Below are 25,963 nucleotides of genomic sequence, written 5' to 3'. Positions count from 1 at the left end.
CCACCACCTCCTCCTCCGCCTCCTCCACCCGCGACAGCCGCTGCTCCCTGGCGTGCCCCGCCCCGCCGGGCCCCGCCCCCGACCCCGACGCCAGCGCCGGCGCCATCCAGCTGGAGCTGGTCCCCGCCCGGCAACTGCACGACGACGAGGGGCGGGGCCCCGCCCGGCAACTGCACGACGACGAGGGGCGGGGCCCCGCCCGGCAACTGCACGACGACGAGGGGCGGGGCCCCGCGCAGGCCACGCCCGCCGCCCCGCCCCCGGCCACGCCCCCGGCCGCGCCCACGCCCGCGCGGGCCCAAGCTCCAGTACGTGGACCGGGTCGTGCAGGAGATCCTGGACCACAGAGAGAACCTACGTGCAGGACCTGAGCGAGCATCGTGCAAGGTGAGGGAAGGGGATCGGGGGTCGGAGGTGCGGTCGGGGATGCGTCGAGGGTCGGCGGGGTGTGGCCTAAAATGGTTCGGAAACATCCGTGGTAGCTGTAGCGTTCCAGGCTCCTTTACGTCAGGCGGTGTCCTGTCTTAACCTACAAAGGGCCGTTTGGGTGCAGGTTTTTGTTTTCGCCCGGCACTATGACACCTGATTCTCATTATTAAAGTCTTGATTGAAGACCATGATTCGCTAAGTAGTGGGCACCGGCCTTTTTTGGATAAAGTTGGTCACCCGATGGACTGGCGTCTCACACACTGAGGAAACTGGGCCCTTTGTGGTCAGGTAGAGTGTCTGAAGCACTTCGGACTGGGTGCTTGGTTTCGTCGGCTGGGTCAAATCTGTTTGTTTGTTTTAAAGTGGGGACGATGGTAGTGTTTATCAACCACTCTGAATCCATCCATCGTTTGGCTTCCAAACAAAAACTGTGAAAAAACTGGAATGAAATCCAAAATTATTCATAGTTTCTACGCTGATCTTGAATAATGATATAATTGAGTATGTTGCTCTTGATTCGTGGTACATGCTATTTTGAGTGCTAAGGCGTGTGATTTCATGGCTGGTAAACCCTGATTGCTTCGATGTTGTGCCATGTTAACCGTATCTATGATATTTTCTGGAGACAAGAAAAAGTGTGTCTCTGTGATTTACAGTTTAAAGAGTCGCCACAGAGCCTGTAAACTCAGCCGCAGACTTGTGCCAGATCACTGCTGTCATCAGACACTGTGATCAGATGAGTGACACACACACACACACACACACACACACTATACACAACAGTACACACACACACACACACACACACACACGTAGACACACACACACACACGTACACACACACGTACACACACACCCACACACAACACACCACACACACACACACACTATCACACACACACACACACACACACACACACACACACACACACACACACACATATACACACACACACACACACAGCACACACACACACACACACACACATATACACACACACACCTGCACACACACACACACACACACACACACACACACACATATACACACACACACACAACACACACATACACACACATATACACACACACGCACACACACACACTCACACACACACACACACACACACACATACACAACATATACACACACACACGCACACACTACACCAATACACACACGCACACACACACACACACATACACACACACACACACACATACACACTACACACACACACACACACGCACCTGCACACACACATACACAGATACACATGCATGCACACACACACGCAGATTCACACACACACACACACACACACACCCACATGCATACACACACAGATACACACACACACACGCACTTGCACACACATACACAGATACATATGCATGCACACACACACAGATACACACACGGAGATACACACACACACACAGATACACACAACGCACACGCAGATACACACACACCCACACGCAGATACACACACACGCACACGCAGATACACACACACACATGAAGATCACACACGGATGCACACACACATGCATACACACACACAGATACACACACCCACACACAGATACACACACACACATGAAGATCACACACAGATGCACACACACACGCATTACACACACACATGCATACACACACACTGATACACACACCCACACACAGATACACACATACACACACTCCCCTGAGACTCAGATTTGGCTGTCTGACCTGTAAGGTCTTTAGAACTTGTGGTTTACCCATTGTTAATTTCAACCAATCTGCTGGCAGGACTGTGAACGTGGGCGTGCCAAACTCTACGCTTTGTAATGAAGGTATCAAAAGGTACACGGTGTCCTAGAGCTTTTCATACAGTATGAGTGTGTGTGTGTGTGTGTGTGTGTGTGTGTGAGTGGAGTGTGAGTGTGTGAGGGTGTGTGTGTGGGGGGGCCTCAAACTTCCAGAAAGAAACTGCATCAGAGAGCCGGTAGCCCCGCCTCTTCACCAAGAAGGCAAAAAGGGTGGTGAGAGTCAGACTGGTAGAGAGGACAGAGAAGGTCAGAAAGTGTGCCAACTGACCCACGATTGGCTCCTGGCCTTATCATTGCACTACAATACATTACAGTTATTTAGCTGACGCTTTTATCCGAAGCAACTTACAGTTGATCGGACTGGGTCAATTCCCCCCTGGACCAACAGCCCAACAGCTGCACTGATCTTACTGTAGCTACACTGGGGCAAGAACCACCAACCTTCCAGGTCCAGCCAAGCACCTTAGCCACTAGGCTACAGGCTGGCCCAAAGCAAACTGAACCAACCCCAACCCCCAGCTGCCTGCTTTCAACACCGCACGCTAGACGCTAACGTAGCATTCTTCTAGCCGCCCCGCTTTCCTCAGACAGGCTGCCCTTTTTTCCGAAAAAGTCTCAACAGCGACGGGACTGAAAGTCAAATATTGACCCAGACTGCAGCGGCATAAAGACCACCGGGACGCCGTCGCCTCGGGGGGTCACCGTATCCCCCGCCACCCCACCCCCCGCCCCGGCGTTCCTGCTCCACCGCGGCTAATTACGGAACGCCGCAGCATTCCAGTGACCGGCGGGGTCTGGCTCTCCGGCTGTGCTGGCTGGGTGCCACTGGAGAGAGGGGGGGGGGGGGGGGGGCATTAGCGTTAGCATTAGCAAGCCCCCGGGCGTAATTAGCCTAGATCTGTAGAGTGCTGCCCTGCAGGGGGGATTGAATCTGTGCCAGGACCCCCCCCCCCCCAGCCCCCCCAAACTACTCCAGACAGGCTCCATGGGGTCACCCTGGAGTGGGCGAAAGGGTAGGAACTGTTATAGGAGCTGTGTGTGACAGAGAGACCTAATGACCCAGTTTACTAACTATGGAGAGAGAGAGCGAGAGAGAGAGAGAGAGAGAGATGAGAGAGGGGGGAGAGGAGAAGAGAGAGGTGAGAGGGGGGAGACGGAGAGAGAGGGGTCAGGGTGTGGAGAGTTAGGGAATAGCAGGGGAACAGAGAGAGCTAGAGAGAGGGATAAATAGAGTGATTGGCACGGCGATTGATAGAGCGATAGAAAAGAGGGAAAGGAGAAAGGAGCAGGGGAACAGGGAGAGAGAGCACGAGAGAGGTAGAGGTAGAGAGAGATAGATAGATACTTTATTCATCCCGAGGGAAATATCAACAAACTCAATTATATCATTATTCAAGATCAGCTTAGAAACTATGAATAATTTTTGATTACATTCCAGTTTTTTCACTGTTTTTGTATGGGAAGCCAAACGATGGACGGATCAGAGTGGTTGATAAACACTACCATCGTCCCCACTTTAAAACAACAAACAGAAATTTTAGAGAGGTGAGTGCAGGATAGAGAGAGAACAGAGGGGTGAGGTAAGGAGAGGTAAAGAGAAGAGAGAGAGGGAGAGAGGGAGGTGGGAGCGGTATGCCGAATGAATAAGGAGCTCATGAGTGGTCTGGTAATAAACAGACATTCACTCCTGACCCAAACTCCACAATGTCATATTATTGGTGCAGAAATCTGATGGATTGAAAAGTAATCTACAATAACTGTAATAGGAGTACAGAGTATCATTATCACAGGCATTGATATTTGTTTTTTTGTTTTTTAATAATGTTTTTTGAAATGGAAACTTAAGGTTGCATTACAGTATATTCTAAAAGTTCCTGTTTCCTTAATGCTGGGAGTGTGTGTGTGTACGTGCACGCATGCACATTTTGTCATGAACCCCAGATTTAAAAGGGCTTAAAGGGCTTTGTTTATTTATTTTAGCATTGCTAATATCTCCAGTTCACACAGGGAACACAGGCTTTTCCGAGCTGGATTGTTTTTGTCCATTTCCAGGAATAAGCGTTCCTGACGGGAAGGAACAGCTCTACAGAAGTTTTAGATTGTGGGGCTTAACTCGAGAACTCCGGCAAGTTCACGTGGTCTTCTGAGTGCCGATTCTGTGACAAATCCAAGTTAATAGTGTTGTTGTTGTTATAATCATTTCAGAATAGAGTTGATTTTGTTGAACAATATATTTCCTTCCTGAGATTTATATATGACATCATTATAAAGTTTTGTCTTTGTGCATGGAAAATTCATATAATTTACATCAAGTACAATCAAAATCAAAGAGTCGTTTAGCTTTGTTTATCTCTGTGAACCGTGGAGGAAGGTTTGTTTTTCACCACTGCTCTTTGAAACAGTGTCCCATTTTTTTAGCTGAAACACAGGATGTCCCCGCATTTCCGGGACCCTGAGCAGTCCCGTACCTTTCCCCTGGCTTCAATCATAAAAAGAGGAGCTTCACAGCGGAGGAATCGGCTGCCATTGGTCAGCTCAACCCCACATAATTTCAGCATTTGTTTTAGGCATGTATGTGCGTGCAACTGGCTCTTTTTCAGACAGGAATGTTTTTCCTGTTGATAATTCCACATGAGAGCTGCAGGCAGTTTACACACACACGCACACACACACACACACACACACTCACACACACACACACACACACACACACACACTCACACACACACACACACACACTCACACACACACACACACACACACACTCACACACACACACACACACACACACACACACACACACACACTCACTCACACACACACACACACACACACTCACACACTCACACACACACACACACACACACACACACACTCACACACAGAGACACACACACACATCCACTTTCATGCCTCTGACACCCCAGGAACATTTGTCTGAAAGCTCACAGCATCTGCCTGTAGTCCGAACAGGAACTCCACACTTCCTAAACCCCCCCCCCCCCCCCCCAAACAAAACACACGCATACACCCCCCCTCCCCTTCCCCCAGAGACACAGACATAAGGGTTATGATTATGTTGTAAGTACATGCAGTACTCTACCAGGACTCCTGGTGTTAAAGGGTACCTGTACCCAAAACGATCATGAAAATAAATCATATCATGAAAATACATTTTCCCATAAAAATAACTTACCCCAGGTCAGGTCCTGAGACGTTAATGGTTGTGGGGGCAGGGGGGGTGGGGGTGTTTGAGGAGGGGGTAGCTTTTAGTGGTCCCCACCCCCTGTCTGTCTGTGTCTGTCAACAGGGCAGGATTTAGACTCGAAAATCGATCACATTGTTTACCTCCCTGAGGGAAGTTATGCCTCCACGCCGGCGACAGCCGTGGCCTGAGGCGTTACGTTTTCGGGTTGTCCGTCCGTCGGCCCGTCCATCCGGTCTCTGTTCGTTCATTCTCGTGAACGCGGTATCTCAGCAACGCCTTAAGGGAGTTGAACCGGTTAGATTTAGGTGGTCAAAGGTCAAAGTCACTGCGACCTCACATCATTCTTGTGAACGCGATATCTCAGGAACGCCTTGAGGGAATTTCTTCAAATTTGGCACAAACGTCCACTTGGAATCAAGGATGAACTGATTAGATTTTGGTGGTAAAAGGTCAAAGGTTAAGGTTGCTGTGCCATCACAAAACATGTTTTTGGCCATAACTCGAGAATTCACATGCTAATTAGGACAAAATTTCACACAGATGTCTAATACGATAAAGTTATGAAATTATGACATCCAAAATGTCAAAGGTCAACTTCACGGTGACATCATAATGCTAGGCGGTTATTTCGCCCTTAAAGTTCTTAATAGAACAAAGGAAGTTTTCATAAGGCAAGCTAAGGTAACTCATCGGTTGAGTGAAAAAAAACCGAACCAGAAGGATTGTGGAGTATTTCACTGAGTGTGGCTGCACGGTTGGCTGTTGGTGGTCATCAGGGCACCGGTGTGTGTTGTTGGAAGGGAAACAGTCCAGGCCACAGTTTCCTGTGTGAGGAGGTCACTTACCACCCCACCCCCAGGAAGGAACATGCTTCTCACTGTGGAATGGATGGTGTTAGGGGTGAGGGGGGGGTGTGATTTATCATTCCGAAGGTTTTCTATTTAAGCAGCAGGTTCTCCCATATGGTCCCGGGCAGATAGCAGTAAAATGTGGAGGATTTGGCAGCTTCTGTTTGGGGGGTCGGGGGTGATGGCGGGGTGGGTGATGGATCCAGGTTTCGCCTGGTTCTGTTTTGAGGGTCAGGGGTGATGGTGGGGCGGGTGTTAGATCCAGGTTTTGGCTGGTTCTGTGTGTGTGTGTGTGTGTGTGTGTGTGTGTGTAACCGCTCTGTGTGTGTGTGTGTGTGTGTGTAACCGCTCTGTGTGTGTGTGTGTGGTTTGATGTGTGTTCCTGTCGCTCTCTCGGACGCTGAGCCCCTCCCCCTTCCCCTCCGCAGGACTACCTCGACTGCATCTCCAACCAATCACGGCTGGCCCTGGGGGTGGAGGACAGGGGCTCTCTGTTCGGGAACATCCGAGACATCTACCACTTCAACAGGTGAACAAACAAATAAAATAAATAAAAATAATCTCTGTGAACATCTTTGTGAAGGGGAGAGGGACTTGAGCTGTTAGTTCCTGCAAAGAACAATGCAGCTCAAGTTTATAACTTAGCAAAGATTAACTGACTTTTATTGTTCTTAAATACATATATACAGTATCTATTATATGCCTACACTTCTTTCTGCAAGTGTTACAGGTTTTGTTCTGTAAGCACACGTTCCACATCCCAGCACCTCTCTCTGTGTGAGATGTTGCTTTTATGTCGGTGAAATGTGGGCCATATTTAGAGTTTAACATAAACTCGAGTCTGATGTCTCTACCTCCTACCTCAGGAGAATCCACTGTGTGACACTTTAGCAGTCTAAACATCTCAGGAATACTATGAACTGCCCTGAGAGACCAGAACTGAGCTTAAAACAAACATTACCCGTGGACTTGAAGCAGGAACTGTAAAATCGAGCGCGCTCCCTCTCTCTCCCTTTCTTTCTCTCTCTCTCTCTGGCTTTGCTCAGAGGTTTGGCTTGTGTTCTGTTCTTTTCTGGCGCGTTTTCGGGACATGGTGTTTGTCTTTAGGGAGTGTTTTGTGGTCTTGCCGGACCACCAGGCGTGCGTGTTTTAATTTTATTTATTTTGTTTCAAATTTTTTCCCATTTTCTCCTAATTTGGTAGCCAACTGTACCCCCATCTATTCCAGTCACCCATCAGGAGATTGGAGAGCGATACGCCTTCTACAAGCCACATTGTCTCAAGTTCCTGTGACCGTCACTCACAGACGAGTGCAAACAGGGCTCTACTGTGTACCGTGATCCCACAGCCCATCCTTCAACCCTGCCGAACGCTTAAAGGTTCTCAGACTGACTCAGAAACGCAGGGAGGGTTCATTCGTTGATCCATGCGTACGGCGCGCGGAGAGAGTTCGACCGCACAAGCGAGCGGTGACCCTGAGCGGAGACACGCCCCTCTCCACCCGATTGGCTGAGCGATTGCGCCGGCTCCCGTCGGCCCCGCCCCCGTCGGCCCCGCCCCCGTCGGCCCCGCCCCCGTCTCTGTGGAATGTGCGTTAGCATGGCGCGCGGCGCTTTCATGCGCTAATCCGGATCTGCGGTCCCAGCCTCGCTGCTCACACATGCTCAGTGTCTTTGAAGTCGCATTAAAGCTTCCTGGGTGCTAATTACCAAGAATAACCGGGGCGTTTTACCCTTCAGTGCAGCTGAGGGGGTTGCAAAGCATTCTGGGATTTTACTGTGTGAACAGCGAGGGTGTCTCCCAGCAGGGAGTGGGTCCGTGTGCCTAACCCGTCTCAGAGTATTAGTGCTGATCTGGGATCAGATTTCCCCCTGTCAGGGTCTTAACCTAATCCGTTATGATCCAAAAGCTGAAGCTGATCCTAGATCAGTAGGCATACTCTTGAGTCATCAACGTGGGGTCCGTATTCATTGTATTTTAGGCTACATTCATATTACAGGCCGAAGTGGCTGAAATCATACATTTTCCGTTACAGTGCAGTCTACATGTATTTGGACAGTGGTACAATGTTCTTCTGTTCTTTTGGCTCCGTACTCCAGCACACTGGATTTGAAAAAAATGAGGTTACAGTGAAAACATTCACCGTTAATTTGAGGCCATTTGCCTCCATGTCAGGTGATCCATATAGGAATTACAGCCCAAAAGAAAATATGTTGTACCACTGTCCAAATACTTATGGACTGCACTGTATGACCTGAAACACTGAACTGATTGTAGACCTACAGTAGCATTGCAGTAGCTGTGATGTATGGTTCTTTATTGAATCAGGCCCTGAACAACAAGTCTTAACCTTTCACGGCCTGCCTATTAATTTACGAGCGTCTGTTCTTAATCTCAATAACCACATATTCTACTGTGCTGAAGCCAACAGAACAAGGGCCATTCAGTGCCAAATATCATGAATCATATTTTTGAAAATATTATGTTTTGGTCATCCAAATTCCGTGTGTTTTGTCAAAAAAATTGAAAGTTGTTGAAAAAGGTTTGTTTCTGCTGCGTCTCATGCGGTTAACTGGACATCTTATTGAGAGGCCCACGAATACCCTCCCCTCCCCCAAAACCTGCCCCAAAACCGAAACCTCCCCCCTTCCTTCCAGGCTTTGCTTTTGAACCCGAGATCAAGGCCGCAGAACTACACGCGTGCTGAATTGATTGCGCGAAAGGATCGGCTAAATCCGGCGTGAATTCGTTCCGTCCTCCCCCGGCTCTCTGTGAGCAGGATGGACTGCATCTCTGAGCGCAGTTCAGGATGACTTCATCTGCCAAACACGCCGCGATTGTGGTCCGGCACTCCTAACAATGGGGGAAGGAGGATGAATGGATGAATATGAGGAAGCAGAATTTTCTCTTACTGGTGTGGTTGGAGTATTCATTCCGTAACTATAGCTGGCAAAGCCGCAACAAAACTAAAAATAAGCCAACTGACTTAACGTGTATTTGTCTTAACTTAAAATCTTTTGCTAAATGTGACAAAAAAAAAAAAACTGAGGTGAGAAAGTTCACAAGCAAAACAGTAACTTAAAACAAGCTAATATTTTCTACTTGAGAGAAAGAAAAAAAAAGATCTTAAGTCTTACTACAAGACAAAAACGCTTGCCATTTCTTGCAGCGAAAAAGAGTGGGAGAGTGTGAATTTGACACAATTCCCCCAGTCCCTGAAGCAGAGCAGGACAGGGAGCAGGGTGCATTGTGGGACAGCCCCAGACTAACAGCCCCGCTCTGTGTTGCAGCGAGCTCCTGCAGGACCTGGAGAGGTGCAACGCGGATCCTGTGGCCATCGCAGAGTGCTTTGTGGCCAAGGTGAGCTCACCTGTCAGAACCTGCACCTGTCAATCAACAGCTGCTTTCCCTGCTGAGAATGTCCCGGGGCCTGTAAACACGCACACACACTCACACAGACACGCACACACACACACCCACACCCACACCCACACACACACTCACACACACACATATATACACACACACACACCCACACACACTCACACAGACACGCCTACACACACATATATACACTCACACACACACACACACACATATACACACACACTCACACAAACACACAAACCCACCCACCCATACACACACGCATACACACATATACACACACTTACACACACATAGACAAACCCACCCACCCATACACACATACGCATGCCACACACACACACATACACACACACTCATACACATGCACACACACACACACACACACACTCACATGCGCGTGCGTACGTACGTACACGCACACACTCCAGACTAATGGGTGCTTTCAGAGGGCTGTGGGTATATGCTGTATGCTGGAGGATAAACACACACAGGCCACAGTTGTTATTGTGGCGATGGACTCCACGCATGTGTTTATCTGGGCTGTTCTGAATCAGGCCTGGAGACCTAACAGAAAGGATCTCTGTCTCTCTCTCCCTGTCAATCTTTCTTTCTCTCTCTCCCTCTCAATCTTTCTGTCTCTCTCTCCCACTCAATCTTTCTGTCTCTCTCTCCCTCTCAATCTTTCTGTCTCTCTCTCCCGGTCTTCCTGTCCATCTCTCTTCTCACCCTCCCACTCAAGCTCTGTCTGTTCTTTCTCTCCCTCCCCCTCTCCCTCCATCTCTTTCTCTCCCTTTCTCCCTCCCCCCCCTCTCTCTCTCTCTCTCTCTCTGTTCTGCATTGTGGCTTGTCTGTGGCGTGTCCTCTCAGGTCAGGGCCTGCAGATGTGTTTATGGCCTGTTTTCGGGGCGGGGGATGGGGGGGGGGGGTGTGAGAGGACTGGCAGAAGAGCATAATCACCGTTTTCACAAAGTGTCATAATGGCACACCCCTCCCTCCGCTCCAGAAACTGCTGGAGAATTCCCGCAGAATTCTGTGCGCAGTAAAAACTTTCTCCCCCGTGTCTCGTCTGGACGCTAACGAACTGTTACAAAACAAAACGTTTCCTGAGAAGATCTTCTTTGGGCCTGTTACTGTTTTTATGTTTTATGTTATTATTGTGTAATAAGTAATACGTCAAAGCATACAGTATTATCACATTGTAAATATGAGAGCCTTTTTGGATGGCTTTTTCTGAGATGGATGGACAGATTTAAGCAGGCTAGACGGGGTCTGAGTTTGCTGCAGATTACGTCATTCACACATTAAAGTCACTTTCTTCTGGTCCACTGCAGAAGAATATGTAAACAAATTGACTGGGACGATTTCCATATTGAGCAATTCTCCGCGGAATTGTGTAGTTGAATAATGAATTTAATGGTTTAAGAAGGTTCCTGTTTCGTTGGGTACTGTGTTCAGATCTCAGAAGTTCAGTGTAAACAGTTGGAGAGGAGAGGATTGTGGGTAATGCTGAGGCGCCAAACCTGTTGATTTGTGACCCCGTGGGGAGGTCATGACCTTGTACTGATGTGGTGTACAGAAGCCTGTTGTTCTAGCACAGGGGTCGTTGCTAGAGGCTTATTTTAAGGCTCACAAATCCTTCACTGCCTTTCGTGTTGTAGCCCCGCTCCTGTCGATCGCAGACACTGATTAAGACGACAAACGCTGTCAATTTGTCAACTCGACTTCATTTATCGCCGGAGAACATGAGCTGGGCTTTGTAGCTGCGTTGTAACGGAGGTGTTGATTTGATTATGCCGTTGCTCAGAGGGGCCTCGTAAAACAAGACTCTGCTCCCGACAGAATGCGCGGGTAGGTCCATTACTGCATCTGCAGAAGTGCTTTCCAAATATGGAAGGCCCAAATTAAAAGCGGTGAGCACTTCAAAGGGCTGCAGCAGGCCATAAATCCCGAAAAGCATCTCCCAAACTAAAAGATAATTGGATCCCCCCTCCCCCCCAGCCCTGCTTTATCTCGGTGGTGAAATGCGTCGAGTAAGCACTTGTCTTTTTTTTTTTTTTGAGCGTCTGCAGAGCTACAGTGAATCAAATATATGATGCGGTAACTGTATTATCAGGGAAAATCTAGCATTATCGCGGTGATAAATAGCTACTCTGAACCCTGCGGCTCGTTGCAAGGTCAGCCACGGGTCCCTTAGGCAGGCTAACGCCATTTGGTTTGCCAGGTCTGTTAGCGAGGCTGTCTCTTGTTCGGTCGGCCTGTTAGAGACGCTGGCTTTCCTTTTTCCGCGCTTCACAGCGCTACCGTTGTTGTTTCCCTTCTCAGCGCTCCTCCAGCTGTTCGTTCCCTTAAGCCCCGTCACCGTAGATAGCCGTTAGATCGTCAGGCCCGTCCGTACAACTGCTCGGCAAGCTCGTAAAACACTGCCCGAGCCTCTCTCCGTGGCAACGGCTCCATGGCAACATCTGGTCTCGCTTTCGGCCGGGATTTCGGCCGGAGACGAGGTGGACGTCTGGCCTCCAATTTGGGACGTTCCCACGGAGGAACCACCGGGAGCCTTTCGCCCTGTACACGCCATTAGCCTCGCTCCGCGTGTAGCAGCCGGCACCGTCATGCCCCCCATTTACACGTCTCCTCCGTGGAAACCTCCACTCTTCCTCTTCTTCTTCTCCTCTAATGTTCAGCATGATTACAAGCAGCTCCTCTTTCTGGAAGAAAACTACACATTAGACAGCAGGGTGTTTCCCAAAATGGTGCGTTTTCTTTAGTGGGATGGACATTATGTCATGGCTTTGGGTCTCCCTGGCCTCAGAACCGTGGTCATTCAAAAAAGGAGGTTTTCTGCGGTTGTTTTTTATCAAGTTAACGAGAAAGTTGGACCAGGGCTGATTTCGCCTACACTTGCTCTCCCTCTCTTTCTCTCTCTCAGGGCCCGTACACAAGTGCCTTTTTATGTACGGGGGTGGAAAACAGCTGCAGAGTGAAAACAAAGCGGTTTAGCCTGTAACTTTAAAGAATTTGTCCGTGTTTTTCTGGGATGCTGCTGACCACTTTTAGCAGCTGTGTGGTTCTCCAAAACTCGTGCCTGAAGCTCGATGTTGCTGTCGTAAGGCCTACTTTTGAGTAAATAATCTGGCCATGTCGACCCAAAGCAGGCTTTGGACATTTCTGTGGCATTGCCAGACGTCACAAGCTTAACAGAGAGAGTTACAAGAGAGTTGCTTTTGAACAACACTGCCATCAAGCCTTGTGTAAAAAAACAACAAAAACAACAAAAACAATAAAAACAACAACTCAATTTTGCAGCGATTTCAGGACATGCACGCCTGGGACGGGTACTAATAATGAGCCTTAATTTTTAAAACCTAAAATGGTTCCCCTAATTCTTCTCCTCCCCAGTCCCGATGCCACTTGGAAGCACAGACGGGACTAATTTGTAAGCAGGGCTGTGGTTTTCGTGTTTCGGGTGCTGTGGGTAATTGCACGCCTGGTTGTGTCAGAATCCCGGTATTAAGCAGCTAAGCCAATGATTGCACCCCGTGTTGGTTGGGCCCCGCCCCCCCTCGCTGTGCTGACACACCCACACCTGCGCCACGTATCCCAGGTTGCAACAGTCTCTGAAGCAGAAGAACAGCACAATATCACAGAAGAAGAACAGCACAATATCACAGCAGAATAACAGCATAGACTGACACCGGGGGCTTTTTACATATTACTTATTTCCGTCTTTCTTTCTCGAGAAATCGTGAATTAGGCTAATGGAATGTCCTTGCTCCTTCAAACGTCAGTTCGAAGCCACGTCACTTACAGATGTGGCAGATGGGGACAGGTGGATGGACGGGTCAATCATTTATACGTCACGCTTTCCAAAAAATACTTACACGAAGGGTGCACTCTTGTTTCCTTGCTCAAAGGAATGTTCCGGTAGTTCCTAACTTCTACTTCTAGCTCCTAGAAGGAACATTTAACAGGTTGGAACGTCCTTAAAGATGGCGGACCTCGACCGATTTCTGGGTCAGGAGCAAGTAAAAGAAAAAAAGAGGAGAAAAAGGAGGCCAGTGGGATCGTCTTTAGAATGGTCCTTCCTTTCTTCGTTCGCATATCTCTTCCTTCTCAGGTGTCCCTGCAGTGAGAAGGACATTCTGGGTATTAAGTGGGGGGGTTGCCAGGTCGAGTCTCACGTGTGCCACTATTGTGCCCTTGAGCGAGGTATTTGACCTGGACTGCATCAGTAAAATATCCAACTTTATAAATAGATTGCCTGTGAAAAAATGTAGCGTAGTCGCCCTGCGTAAGAGTGCATGCTAAACACTAAAGTATTGTACTGCAAATAAAGCCTGTCTTAACAAGTGTTTTAGTCTTCAGCTTGGTTTAATTAAGTAACTTTTTTGCAAAAATTGTCTCACCTCATTGGCAATTCTTTTGTCTTCTTTAGCAATAGAAACAAAATTTTAAGACTAAAATACTTGTAAAGGTTGGCTTATTTTTTTTGGGTTTTTTTTGTTTCAGCGTGGTAAATGTCTTGAGAGAGGTACAGGAAGTTGGACATGTGTTAGAAACACGGGGGGCTAATTTTGGGCCTCAGCCCTGCCCGGTCCTGCTCCGCTTGGCCTAAATCCGGTGACCAGCCCCTCACCCGACCTTCTAGAGTTGCAGAGTTATGAATTTATGAGACGCGGGGGGCAGGAATGTCCCGCTGGTTTTGGCCCGGGTCCCGCTGGGTTTGGCCCGGGTTCGCCCCTTGCCCCGTCCTCAGTGAACCCCCCCCCTAACCCTAACCCCCCCACCACTCCAACCTGTTTCCCCAAACCTCCAAAGGAAAGGGCAAAAGGTCACAGCTTCATCCAAATTCTGTTTCCCTCTCAAACCTCTTACCGTTTAATCTCTACAATGTGAATCAGAGGTTGCCAGTGTGATTCCCAACTGTGATCCATTGTACCATCACCCTTGAGCAAGGAACAAGAAGTTGCTTTAGTACTAGCTGATTTTGAGTGTTTTTCTAGGTGTAATATCTGATACACTGATTCTACACATTGCCTGTGTGTGTAATATATCTGATGTATCTTTGTTATTGAACATTACATTTAGTGTGGCTGAAGGTCCAGGTGTATTGAGTTGTATTCCCTGTTCTTTCTTCCCCATCAGAGTGAAGAGTTTCACATCTACACTCAGTACTGCACCAATTACCCCAGGTAAGACATCTAAAAACAACCCGTCTCTGAACGAAGGTATATTTTTCCTCTTGCCGAAATTCACGCTCGCGCTTTTGGATTTAAACTGTTGCAGTTGAGAGTCTGAGCAGAGATGTTGAGCAGAGCAGTTACATTAACTATCTGTTTCACGGGTCAGTGCACCTTTTGAATCTCACCGTGATTCATAGTAGGCTAACTCCCACTCGCAGATTAGAACATTTCAGCACACCAGGGGAACAATCAGTACAGGTGATACATTTCAGAGTTTTTAAGTTTTAGCTGAGTCATGAATCATGAGTTTTTCAACAAGAAAAACATTCGCTTTTCCTGCAGATTAATATGCGCAGCCTACCGTTTGCTGCCAGACAAATGCGAGTACGTAGCAGCATAGCGTTAGCTATGTTAACAACTAAATATTATTTGAGTAGTGTAGCGGTGTAGCGTTCGCTCTGTTAGTTACCAGCTAAGTATAATTATGAGCAGTGTAGCATTAGATCTGTTAACAGCTAACTATGATACGAGCAGTGGAACTCCGTAGCATTAGTTTCGTAACCAGCCGAAACGCGAGAGGTTAGTGCTAAGAGAGGAGGAGTCGCGCTGTCTACCTGTCGGTTAAACATCCTCGGGGCTTTTCTTTTCAGCGGCGTTTTGCCGGAGAGCTAGAGACCGCCTGCTGACAGACGGGCATTATTTCAGGCTACCGCCCTGTTCGTGTAATGGCTCTAATGTTTTATTTCTGCGACGCGCCAGCGCTTTTCCCCCCGGAGGCTCGCTCTCGGCCCGCTGCAGTTTGCGTGAGGAGTTTCGGAACGATACAAACTGTTCCTCAGAAGTTCGCTGAAGCTTTGCGAGCCTGTGGTCTACTTAATAAGCAAATCATTTACTGCAACCCACCCCTTTTACGCATACAAAAGGTAACCAAGTATATGATTAAATATGGAATTGAACACGCACACACAGAGACACAGACAAAACACCAACAAATTAGGCTCAACTCACACGGGAATACCAACTCGGACACACCCCACCTACACACACAGAAATGCAAATGTCCGCACACACACTCACAGACATACAAACACAGACACACCCCACTCTCTTTCTCTCTGTCTATTTCTCTATTTCCCTCTGTCTCACACAGGCACACAAACTCAGACACAGATCTCTGACATATGCAGAAAATGCATGCCCCCTCTTCCTGCACACACACACACACACACACACACACACACCTCACTGACACACACAGAAATGCATAGCCCCTCACCCTTCACACACTTTCTCTTGTGGACACGGACACACACACTCTCTCATGCACAGTCTCACACACACACACACACACACTCTCACACACGCACACACTCTCACTCACACACACGCACACACACTTTCTCTGTCACGCAAACACACACATACATGCACAGAGACGCACACACTCTCACTCACTCACACACTCTCACACACACATACGCTCACTTGCACACATACTCTCACACACTCTCACACACACACATACATGCACACAGACACACACACTCTCACTCACACACACACACACACTCTCACTCACACACACACTCTCACTCACACACACATACTCTCACTCACACACTCTCACACACACATACGCTCACTTGCACACATACTCACACACACACTCACACACTCTCACACACACACATACATGCACACACACACACACTCTCTCACTCTCACTCACACACATACACACTCTCACTCGCACACACATACTTCTCACACACACACTCACACACTCTCTCACACACACACATACATGCACACAGACACACACACTCTCACTCACACACACACTCACACACACACTCTCACTCTCACACACACTCACACACTCTCTCACACACACACATACATGCACACAGACACACATACTCTCACTCACACACACACACACTCACACACACATACATGCACACAGACACACTCACACACACTCACACATACTCTCACACACTCTCACTCACACACACACACTCTCACACACACACACACTCACACACTCTCACATTAAGACAGCGCAGTGGGAGTAGACGCCAGGGAAAGGCCCATGAGACGTCAGCCCCAGAGAGAGCTCGCAGCGGCGCAGGTCTGGTTACCCGCGGAGACAATGGCGGCCCTGTGTGCCTCTGGGACGGCCGCGGCGGGAGGAATTTAGAAGGGGTGGCAGCTGAGCCGCGCGAGCCACTCTGAGGGGGAGAGACCCGCCGCGGTCCTCTCTGTAGAAACCCTCTCTCACAAGAGAGACCCGCCGCGGTCCTCTCTGTAGAAACCCTCTCTCACAAGAGAGACCCGCCGCGGTCCTCTCTGTAGCGGCTCAGAGAAACCCTCTCTCACAAGAGAGACCCGCACACCTGCCACCAGGTCTCCTGCTGTTTGTCACTCACTGTGACTGACGGGGGTCACCTACAGGGGTCACCTACAGGAGGGGAAGCTGGGGGAGGTCAGGTCAGGTGTGTAGGGGTATACAGGGGATGGGGTTTGCGGGGGTCAGGTCAGGTGTGTAGGGGTGGGGTAAATGGGCGGGGTGTTTCTCCAGCAGGGGGCGTGGCTCACTCTTCTCTCTCGTCCCATAGGTCGGTGGCTGTGCTGACGGAGTGCATGCGGAACAAGGCGCTGGCGAAGTTCTTCCGGGAGCGGCAGGAGTCTCTGCAGCACTCCCTCCCGCTGGGGTCCTACCTGCTCAAACCCGTTCAGCGCATCCTGAAATACCACCTGCTCCTGCACGTGAGTGTGTAACACACACACACACACACACACACAGATACACACACACACACACACACTCACACACATACACTCACTCACTCACACACACACACACACACACACCTTACATACACACACACACACACACACCTTACATACACACACACACACACACACACACTCACACACATACACACACACACACACTCACACACATACACACACACACACACTCACACACATACACACACTCACACTCTCACTCTCACACACACAGTCACAGATATACACACACACACTGCTGTTCTACTGACCTGCTACTGCAGTAGTGTCTGACACTACTGACACACCCTCCCCTCAGTGTCCAACTATAGCACAGACAGACTGCTGACAGCAGTAACCATGGCACCCAGGCCAGCTGCTGTAAACCAAGTGGTCAGTTGTGATGCTGTTGGTGTAAAAAGCCTAACTCTTCCTGACTGCCCGCAGGAGATAGCCAATCACCTGGAGAAGGGCACGGAGACGTATGACGTGGTGCTGGAGGCCATCGACACCATGCAGCGTGTGGCCTGGCAGATCAACGACATGAAGAGGAAGCACGAGCACGCTGTCCGGCTGCAGGTTCGAGCGCGGCGACCCTACCACAAATCGGCCTCAAATCAGCCTCAAATCAGCCACGAATCAGCCTCAAATCAGCCATGAATCAGCCTCAAATCAGCCACAAATCAGCCACAAATCAACCTGAACTCAACCAGAAATCAGCCACAAATCAGCCGCAAATCAGCCACAAACCAGCCCCACAAATCAGCCATGAATCAACCACAAATCAGCCACGAATTCACAAGCATGAGCGATACATTCTAAGTCTTTCATTGGCTAAAGAGTCCACACACCTTGTTCTCAAGTCCTTAATTGGCTGCTGATGGAAAGGAAACCACAAATACCAGCAGCCACCAGGACTGGAGTCTGACACCTCTGTTCTAGAGAATAACAAATACTTTTTATTCATTAGGCAGGTGCAGAAATTGCCCCGTTTCAAAAGAACTTGAAGTCTTATTTGATCCTTTGACTGTCTGCTGTATTATTATTGGATGTAGTAACTATGTGAGGAATCAGGTAACCATGTAACTCAGTAGCCGTGTGCTGGGAGCCCTGTAGCTTCCAGTAACTGTGTAAATTGGGGTAACCGTGTAACCGTCTGTAACTTTGAGGATTGAGAGGCTGATGTTGTCTCTGTTTCCCCTGGACTCAGGAGATCCAGAGTCAGCTGACCAACTGGAAGGGTCCGGACCTGATCAGCTACGGCGAGCTGGTCCTGGAGGGAACCTTCCGGATCCAGCGGGCCAAGAACGAGCGCACGCTGTTCCTGTTCGACAGGCTGCTGCTGGTCACCAAGAAACGAGAGGAGACGTTCACGTACAAGGCCCATATCCTGGTGGGTCTGCTGCATAATAATAATCATAATATTCATATTTATGGGGCTTTGTAAGTTTCCAAGAAGACTTTTAATTGGATCTAATATACATACTGTATATACATTTCTGCCAGATGGCTGCCCAGATCTACTTACATGACTTGATGTATATATAGTGTGTAGCAAGAATAAGAGTGAGGGTTGGCAGTCAATCAATAATAAAGCATTAAGCATTAAGCTCATTTTACCTGTAACTGTAGCACGCGTAAACAGGCATTCTGAGGCACTGCAGTGCTGCTGTCTCATTCACATGAAATAAATGGCAAGTAAAGACAAGAGAGAAGGAGAGAGAGAGAGAGAGAGAGAAGGAGAGAGAATGAATAGGAGAGCTTGTGAACTGGTCAAGAGCTACCTGGTTCTATTTGCTCTTAACAGTGCTATAGTGTTCTTGGTCTCTCCAAACACCAGGTAGCAATTAAACAGGGAAATTAGCGCCATTTCGTGCCAATTGAGTGTCATTATGTGCTTAAGGGTGAAACAGTGGCCTTTGCAGGGCAGGTCCAGGCTGTCCTGTCAGTCCTGGGTTTGGTTTTTCGCTCTTTAGCACGCGTGTGCTAACCGCTGCGCTAACGGTGGCGTTTTTCTCCCCGCAGTGCTGTAACCTGATGCTGGTGGAACTCATACCAAAAGAGCCTCTGAGCTTCAGTGTCTTCCATTACAAGAACCCCAAACTGCAGCACACAGTGCAGGTAACCGACAGCGCCGATAACCTACAGCACTCGTAAATTACAGCACTAATAACCAACAGCGCTAATGATCTATAGCACTAATAACCAGCAGCGCTAATGATCTATAGCACTCATAACCAGCAGCGCTAATAACCAGCAGCGCTAATGATCTATAGCACTCATAACCAACAGCGCTAATGATCTATAGCACTCATAACCAACAGCGCTAATGATCTATAGCACTCATAACCAGCAGCGCTAATAACCAGCAGCGCTAATTATCTATAGCACTCATAACCAGCAGCGCTAATGATCTATAGCACTCATAACCAACAGCGCCAATGAGCTATAGCACTCATAACCAACAGAGCTAATAACCAACAGCGCTGATATTCTAGTTATATGAAAGAGGAGTCTGATATTTCATAGAACAGTGGCCCTGAGCACGTTACCCTGGGGAGAGAGAGAGGTTTGGTTTTACCTCCGTCTCGGTTAGACAGACGGTGTGCAGTGAGGCAGCCTAACTACCTGCTCGCTGGAGGACAGGGGACCGCAGGGTCTGACCGCAGAGGGGGTCACGGGTCAGTAGACTCCAGCCCTGTTTACCCTGGCAGTGTTCCTGCGCTCAGTCAGTGTGTTCCCCTGGCCGTGACCCCCGACCCCCCTCCCCAACCGGAGAAGGGTCACGCCGTGGCAAGCTACCCGGGCCAGTCCACTCCCAAAACAAACAAACAGACCCCGCAATCCCACCATGCACTTTGACTAATGGGTCATCGGGGTCATGCTCCAGCTGAATAAAGGGTCACACGGCGCGATTCGCGTTCTGGAATATTGCATGTGCCGTACACCTGTCTGTGTGTATATATGTGTGTGTGTGTGTGTGTATGTTAGTTTCAGGTGAAAGGCAGACATTCTTATTGCGCTGTTCTCTGTTGCCATGCAGGCTAAGTCCCAGCAGGACAAGCGCATGTGGATCCTTCACCTCAAGAGACTCATACTTGAAAACCACCCGGCAAAAATTCCAGCCAAGGTAATGTATAGTCCCTGACAAATCGATCCCTTGGAGTTCATTTCCCTCTCATTAGATTACAGTGTAATGTTCCCTTATGATGCCTGAGAGTTCATTAGATGATACTGAAATAGAAAGAAGTACCATTTGCTCTGTGTTTAGCTCATTTCACTTTCACCGAGGTATTTTTGAAAGTTTCGCGATCGTTGAGGGAAAAACAGTGCTCGGCCGCCATCTAGTGGTAGCAAACACTTATAACGGGCCCTAAAATAAACCGTATCATGATATCATTGCATTCCAGAGAAGACAGTCTCTAATCCCGTGTTTACGATGTGGTTGGAAATGGATTACACCATTCTCTTGAAATTAAATAGGCGTCTTAAAGGCTTTAGGTCTTGGGATATGATAAATTATGGATGCAAAAAATAAGTTATGCTTATACTTTCTTTTTCCTCATTTTGCAGGCCAAGCAGGCCATTTTGGAGATGGATGCTGTGCGTAAGTATAATTAGATGAGCTAAAACTGAAACCTGTAAACACACACATATATATGTGATGTGCTTGGGGTGGGATCAGCTGGCATAGTATCTCAGTCTTAATCCTGTTATAATGGAAACTGCTTCTTTTTTTCTAATTTACCAAATGCTCAGTGCTGATATCCAGGCTTTTGTTTAACGTATTGTACTGGGTCCTGCCACCGTAGAACTGATGTAGTCTATCTGTAAATGGGTGTTCTATCCCCCCTCAGTCCTCTGGTAAAAGTTTATCTGATTGCGGATCGGAGTGAAACCGAGAAAGCACTAGTCGGTGTTTCTGAACACGTCTGCAATTAGCACAACAACACGATAACTGCCAACCCATCCCAGATAAGCAGATAAGGAAGAACAACAAAAAAAGCTGAGCTCTCAGGTTTACCACACCAAAGACCTGCAGAATCTCATGTGTCAGCAAAGAGGAAACAGGAAAGGGGATCTGGCTGCTAATTTCATCTTATGCATCAAAGCGGATAGCCTTTAGCATCAGTCTGATCTCCTCTGTCCCCCCCCCCCCCCCCCCAGATCACCCAGGATTCCACTACAGCCCTGACGGAGAGAAGAAGTTCCCCCCCCACGCCAAGGAGGGCCCCGCCACCCGGAGGGTGAGGAGGAAGTCAGGTGAGCTGAGGAACGCCAGCCCCACACCTGTACACAGGACGCTGTCCTAGTCTGCATGGGGAGGGGTGGGGGGGTGCCTGACCCTGTTCCTGGAGATCTACAGTCCAGGAGGTTTTAATTTCAGATGAAAAGATGATAGTTGGTTAAGCACAGCTTGTTTCCAGAGTTTTGGACAGGAAGGAAAGTAATGATATTGGTCGGATAGTTCCTGACATCAGAGGGGTCTCAGTTCGGTTTCTTAGGGAGTCGGGTAACATCTTAAAGCCAGTCTGGGGGAACACCACAGGCAAGGGAGTCCTTAATAATGGAGGACGGATCACCAGGAACAGGGTTGGACAGGCCTGATCTAAAGGAAACAAGGATAAAGTTTAAAGTTGTAGCTCGATGGGATTTAACATCGCATGCATGTCTGTGCACTCCGTCACCGGTCAGAGTGTTATTGGTGAACTCGCGGTCGATTGTGGGAGCGTTGCCGTGAGCGGTCGGTTACCGCCGGTTACTAGCGGGAGTGTTGCCGTGGAGACGTGACAGCGAGGGCTGACGGTCGTGTCCTTCTCTCCGCAGAGCCCCTGTCCAAGCTGCTGAAGAACTCCAAGCAGAGCGGTGAGTCCTCCAGCCAGGTCGAGTTACAACAGGATTCTGTTACTGTCTGTCCAAAGAGGTCCAGCACTAATACATGCCTTTTTCTCTCCCTCTCCTTCCCTCTCTCCCTCCCCCCACCAACCTCTGTTTCATCCCTCCTTTCAACTGACAACAGCAGCCAACTCAGATGCCCAGAAGGTAAGCAGTTGATTTGTACGCAGGGGAAGAGGTCGATATATAGCCCTGAGGGTACGCAGAGGAGCTCTCAAACAGGAGGGTGACCCAGCATGCTAACAACTGTATCTCTTTCAGTTGGATTACATGCGCTCCCTTTCTTATGAAAACCAAGTACATCTTGGGCAGTTTGCACCAAAAGTCAATGAGCATGCATAATTTGTAATATGTATGTTGTATATCCTGTTGGTTGGTCACCTATATATAGGTAAAAGGCCAGTTTTTTTCTACCTGATGAATGTCCATTTGTGGATCAAGCCGTGACCCCTGACCTTTGACCCCCTGTTCCCCACAGCGGAGCAGTTTGGGGGTGACCCTCCTGTCCCCCGTCTCTGCGCTCAACCCCAGGGAGGGCATGCTGGCCTCCATTGGTCGAACCCGCAGCCTGGTGAACCAATCGCAGGAGTCGTTGGACCCCGGGGACCCCAGCGACACGGAGGACAGCGCTCACCTGCAGGACGCCGACGACGAGGACGACACCTGCCCGGTGAGCAGTCGCCCCCGGCAACGACCTCCAGATCAGATTAGTGCATCAGGGGTCAGGCACGGGTCCTTAAGGGGCATTAAGCATTATCATTCACCTAAGCAGGGGGGCCTTGGAAAAAATACGTATTCCCTCCTCTTTAAGAAAATTAGTTTATACTTTTGAAATTGGATTTTGGACACGTATGCTGCTTACTGGTTCACACATCCGTGGTAATATTGTGAGCTCCAGTGAAGTGGCCATTTTACAGGTTGGAGTCCATTCATAAATCAGCATAGTGTGATCTATAATGTTTATGTAGGTATTGTGTGTGGTGGTTCTGTAATGAATAAGTCTGAATTCTTCTCTGCAGGGTTCAGGGAAGAAGTTCAAAATCCAGGCAAGAGCAGCTCGGAAGAGACTCAACCCTCAGGTGTCGGTGGACAGCATCGATAAGTGGCAGAATTTCAACATGAGTGCGTGCGATTTACAGGTAAATGTCCGCAGTGGGATAGAACTGAAGCAAAACCTGCAAAATGATTGGACCTCTCAAGTGCCAAGAGTAAATTATTTGAAAGTTTTGTGATTGGTTCATATTTGGAGGTTTTGGAACTTCACTGGTTCAGTCACTTGGTTTGAGTATTTCTCCAGGAATTTTGGGTTCACTCATGTAACTCCTGCTTCCCCCATCCTCCTCCAGACTGCCAAAGAGTCCCTGCAGATGGATGCAGGCCACACGCCCCTCGGGGGAGTGTCCCGGCCGTCAGACCCCCACCACGCAGACCCCCGCCTGGCCTCCGTCCTGGGCGCCGCCTCCCTAGTGCGGAACATCTGGACGGACCACCAGATCCGGCGAGCAATGTTCCCGCCCCGCCAGCAGACCCTGCAGGGGGAGGACGAGGACGACATCTACCAAATGTTCCTGCCCTCCGACCCCCCCGTCCCAGAGCAGGCTCGGGACAGGGCCCCCCAAGCCCGGCCCTGCAGCTGGCACATGGAGCAGCCGGCGGAGGAAGAGGAGGAGGAGGAAGAGGTGGCGGCCCCCGCTGGTCGGAGGATGTTACGACGGGCGAGCAGCGTCGGGGAGAATCGCTCGGAGAGCCACGCCCCCCTGGAGGGCGCCCTCACCGAGACCTCCAGCAACGTCTCGGGCTCCGACTCGGCCGAACGGCTGACCCCCGACGAGGTGGAGATCGTCTACGACAACATCAGCTACGAGGACCTCAAGGCCATGGGCCTGATCCGTAGGGTGGAGTCGGAGAACTCTCGAGCCCGGGCCGGGGAGGACGCCCGCACCCCACCCCAGAACAAGGAGTCCGGATCCAGCTCAGAGCCCGTGGAGAGACCTCCCTCCAACGAGGAAGGGCTGTCCGAAACGGCAGTTCCGTCTGAGAATCGCGCCTCCATCACCTCCTCTACCGCCTCCACCTGCTCCGCTGCAGAAGCTCCCGCTCCAGTGAAATGTGAGCTGGAGATCGTGGAGGAGAACATCTACGACACCATCGGCCTCCTGGACCTCCGCCTACCGGAGGTGTTGGTGAGCGGGGTGGAGTCAGAGGACCAGAGGCAGGATGTCCCAGCAGTTCCAGAGCCGGTCTATGCAAACTGTGAAGTGGTGGTTTCGTCGGTCTCTGAGGAGACCCTGCGGGACGTCGGGGGTGAAGTACGAGACCCCGAGTCCTCCTCCACCTCAGACTCGCTCCCCCGTGAGCAGGCTGGTCCCTCCTCCACCCAGAACAGGATGACGGAGCGGGTGGACGAGATCTGGAACGACCTGGAGAACTACATCCGGAAGAACGAGCGGAAGCAGGAAGCCCGTCTCCTGGCCGCGTTCCCCGTGGGCGGGACGGAGGGTGGGGCCACGTCCACGTCGACACCGGCCCAGCCCAGAATCCCCACCCTCAACATCCCCGCACTCCTCAGGGAGGAAACGATGGAAGAGGATGAGGAATCCCGTCCGACCCCGTCCGTGCCCCGCCCGCTCCCTCACCCTCCGTCCCCCGTTGTCGCGGAGACCGTCACGGGCACCGTCAGGGCGGCGAAGAGCAAGCTGCATCGGCTGAGCGGCGGAAGCTTCCGATTCGATGACGGCGACGACGCCGACTTCCAGAAGGAGGAGGAGGAGGAGGGAGGGAGCGGCACTCTTCTGGGCCTCAGCGGGAGCATGTTCCCTGGGGACCTGGCCAGCCTCGACCACACCGTGGCCTCCACCGGAGCCCGCTTCCACCTCCCGGGGTCCGCCGGGGAACTGCCGCTCGACTGGGGCGACAAAACCCGGAACCGCGTCTTCCTCATGGCCCGGCAGTACAGCCAGAAGATCAAGAAGGCCAACCAGCTGCTGAAGTTGAGGAACCCGGAGCAGGAGCAGGCGGGCGGCCGCTCCAGACCTAGGCAGAAGGACCTGGCCGCCATTTTGGAGGAGAAGAAGCAAGGAGGAGCCGCCATAGGTAAACGTCCCCTGCTTGTTGCCATGGAGCTGGATTGGCAACCCTGTACAGTTTGATTTCAACCCTAATCTAGCACTCTAGCTGTTGAATGAGGTGTGCTTTCTAAGGGTTGGAGTGAAAACCTACAGAACGGTAGATTCCAGGAACAGGGTTGGGAACCACCAATTTATTTATTTAAGTGCATATTTAACCTTTCCTGCACCATTCCTTACAGTTATTACCGTAATCTTTAGTGGTCGTGGTTGGCTCACTCTTTGGCTTGAGTAAAACGTTGTTAACGCTGTTAACTGGTGGTCTTCTCTGTGAAT

At 49.9% G+C, this 25,963-nt stretch overlaps 1 protein-coding gene across 1 annotated transcript in view; it reads left to right on the top strand.

Annotated features, from left to right (window-relative positions):
- The window catches only part of LOC133128202 (pleckstrin homology domain-containing family G member 1), a 30,917-nt gene that overhangs the window by 1,082 nt on the left and 3,872 nt on the right, over positions 1-25,963 (top strand). Inside the window, exons 3-18 of the mRNA XM_061241556.1 lie at positions 38-308; positions 6,729-6,829; positions 9,591-9,660; positions 14,833-14,879; positions 17,492-17,642; positions 18,114-18,245; positions 18,877-19,059; positions 19,692-19,787; positions 20,710-20,796; positions 21,240-21,273; positions 21,834-21,929; positions 22,494-22,532; positions 22,690-22,709; positions 23,041-23,232; positions 23,582-23,701; positions 23,909-25,655. Coding sequence (XP_061097540.1) covers positions 38-308; positions 6,729-6,829; positions 9,591-9,660; positions 14,833-14,879; positions 17,492-17,642; positions 18,114-18,245; positions 18,877-19,059; positions 19,692-19,787; positions 20,710-20,796; positions 21,240-21,273; positions 21,834-21,929; positions 22,494-22,532; positions 22,690-22,709; positions 23,041-23,232; positions 23,582-23,701; positions 23,909-25,655 — 3,386 coding nt within the window. The remainder of the gene's footprint in view (positions 1-37; positions 309-6,728; positions 6,830-9,590; positions 9,661-14,832; positions 14,880-17,491; positions 17,643-18,113; positions 18,246-18,876; positions 19,060-19,691; positions 19,788-20,709; positions 20,797-21,239; positions 21,274-21,833; positions 21,930-22,493; positions 22,533-22,689; positions 22,710-23,040; positions 23,233-23,581; positions 23,702-23,908; positions 25,656-25,963) is intronic.

This window comes from Conger conger, chromosome 5 (assembly GCF_963514075.1).
Source record: "Conger conger chromosome 5, fConCon1.1, whole genome shotgun sequence".
In the NCBI taxonomy this organism is placed as follows: Eukaryota; Metazoa; Chordata; class Actinopteri; order Anguilliformes; family Congridae; genus Conger; species Conger conger.
This window is presented reverse-complemented; position numbering and strand designations above follow the sequence as displayed.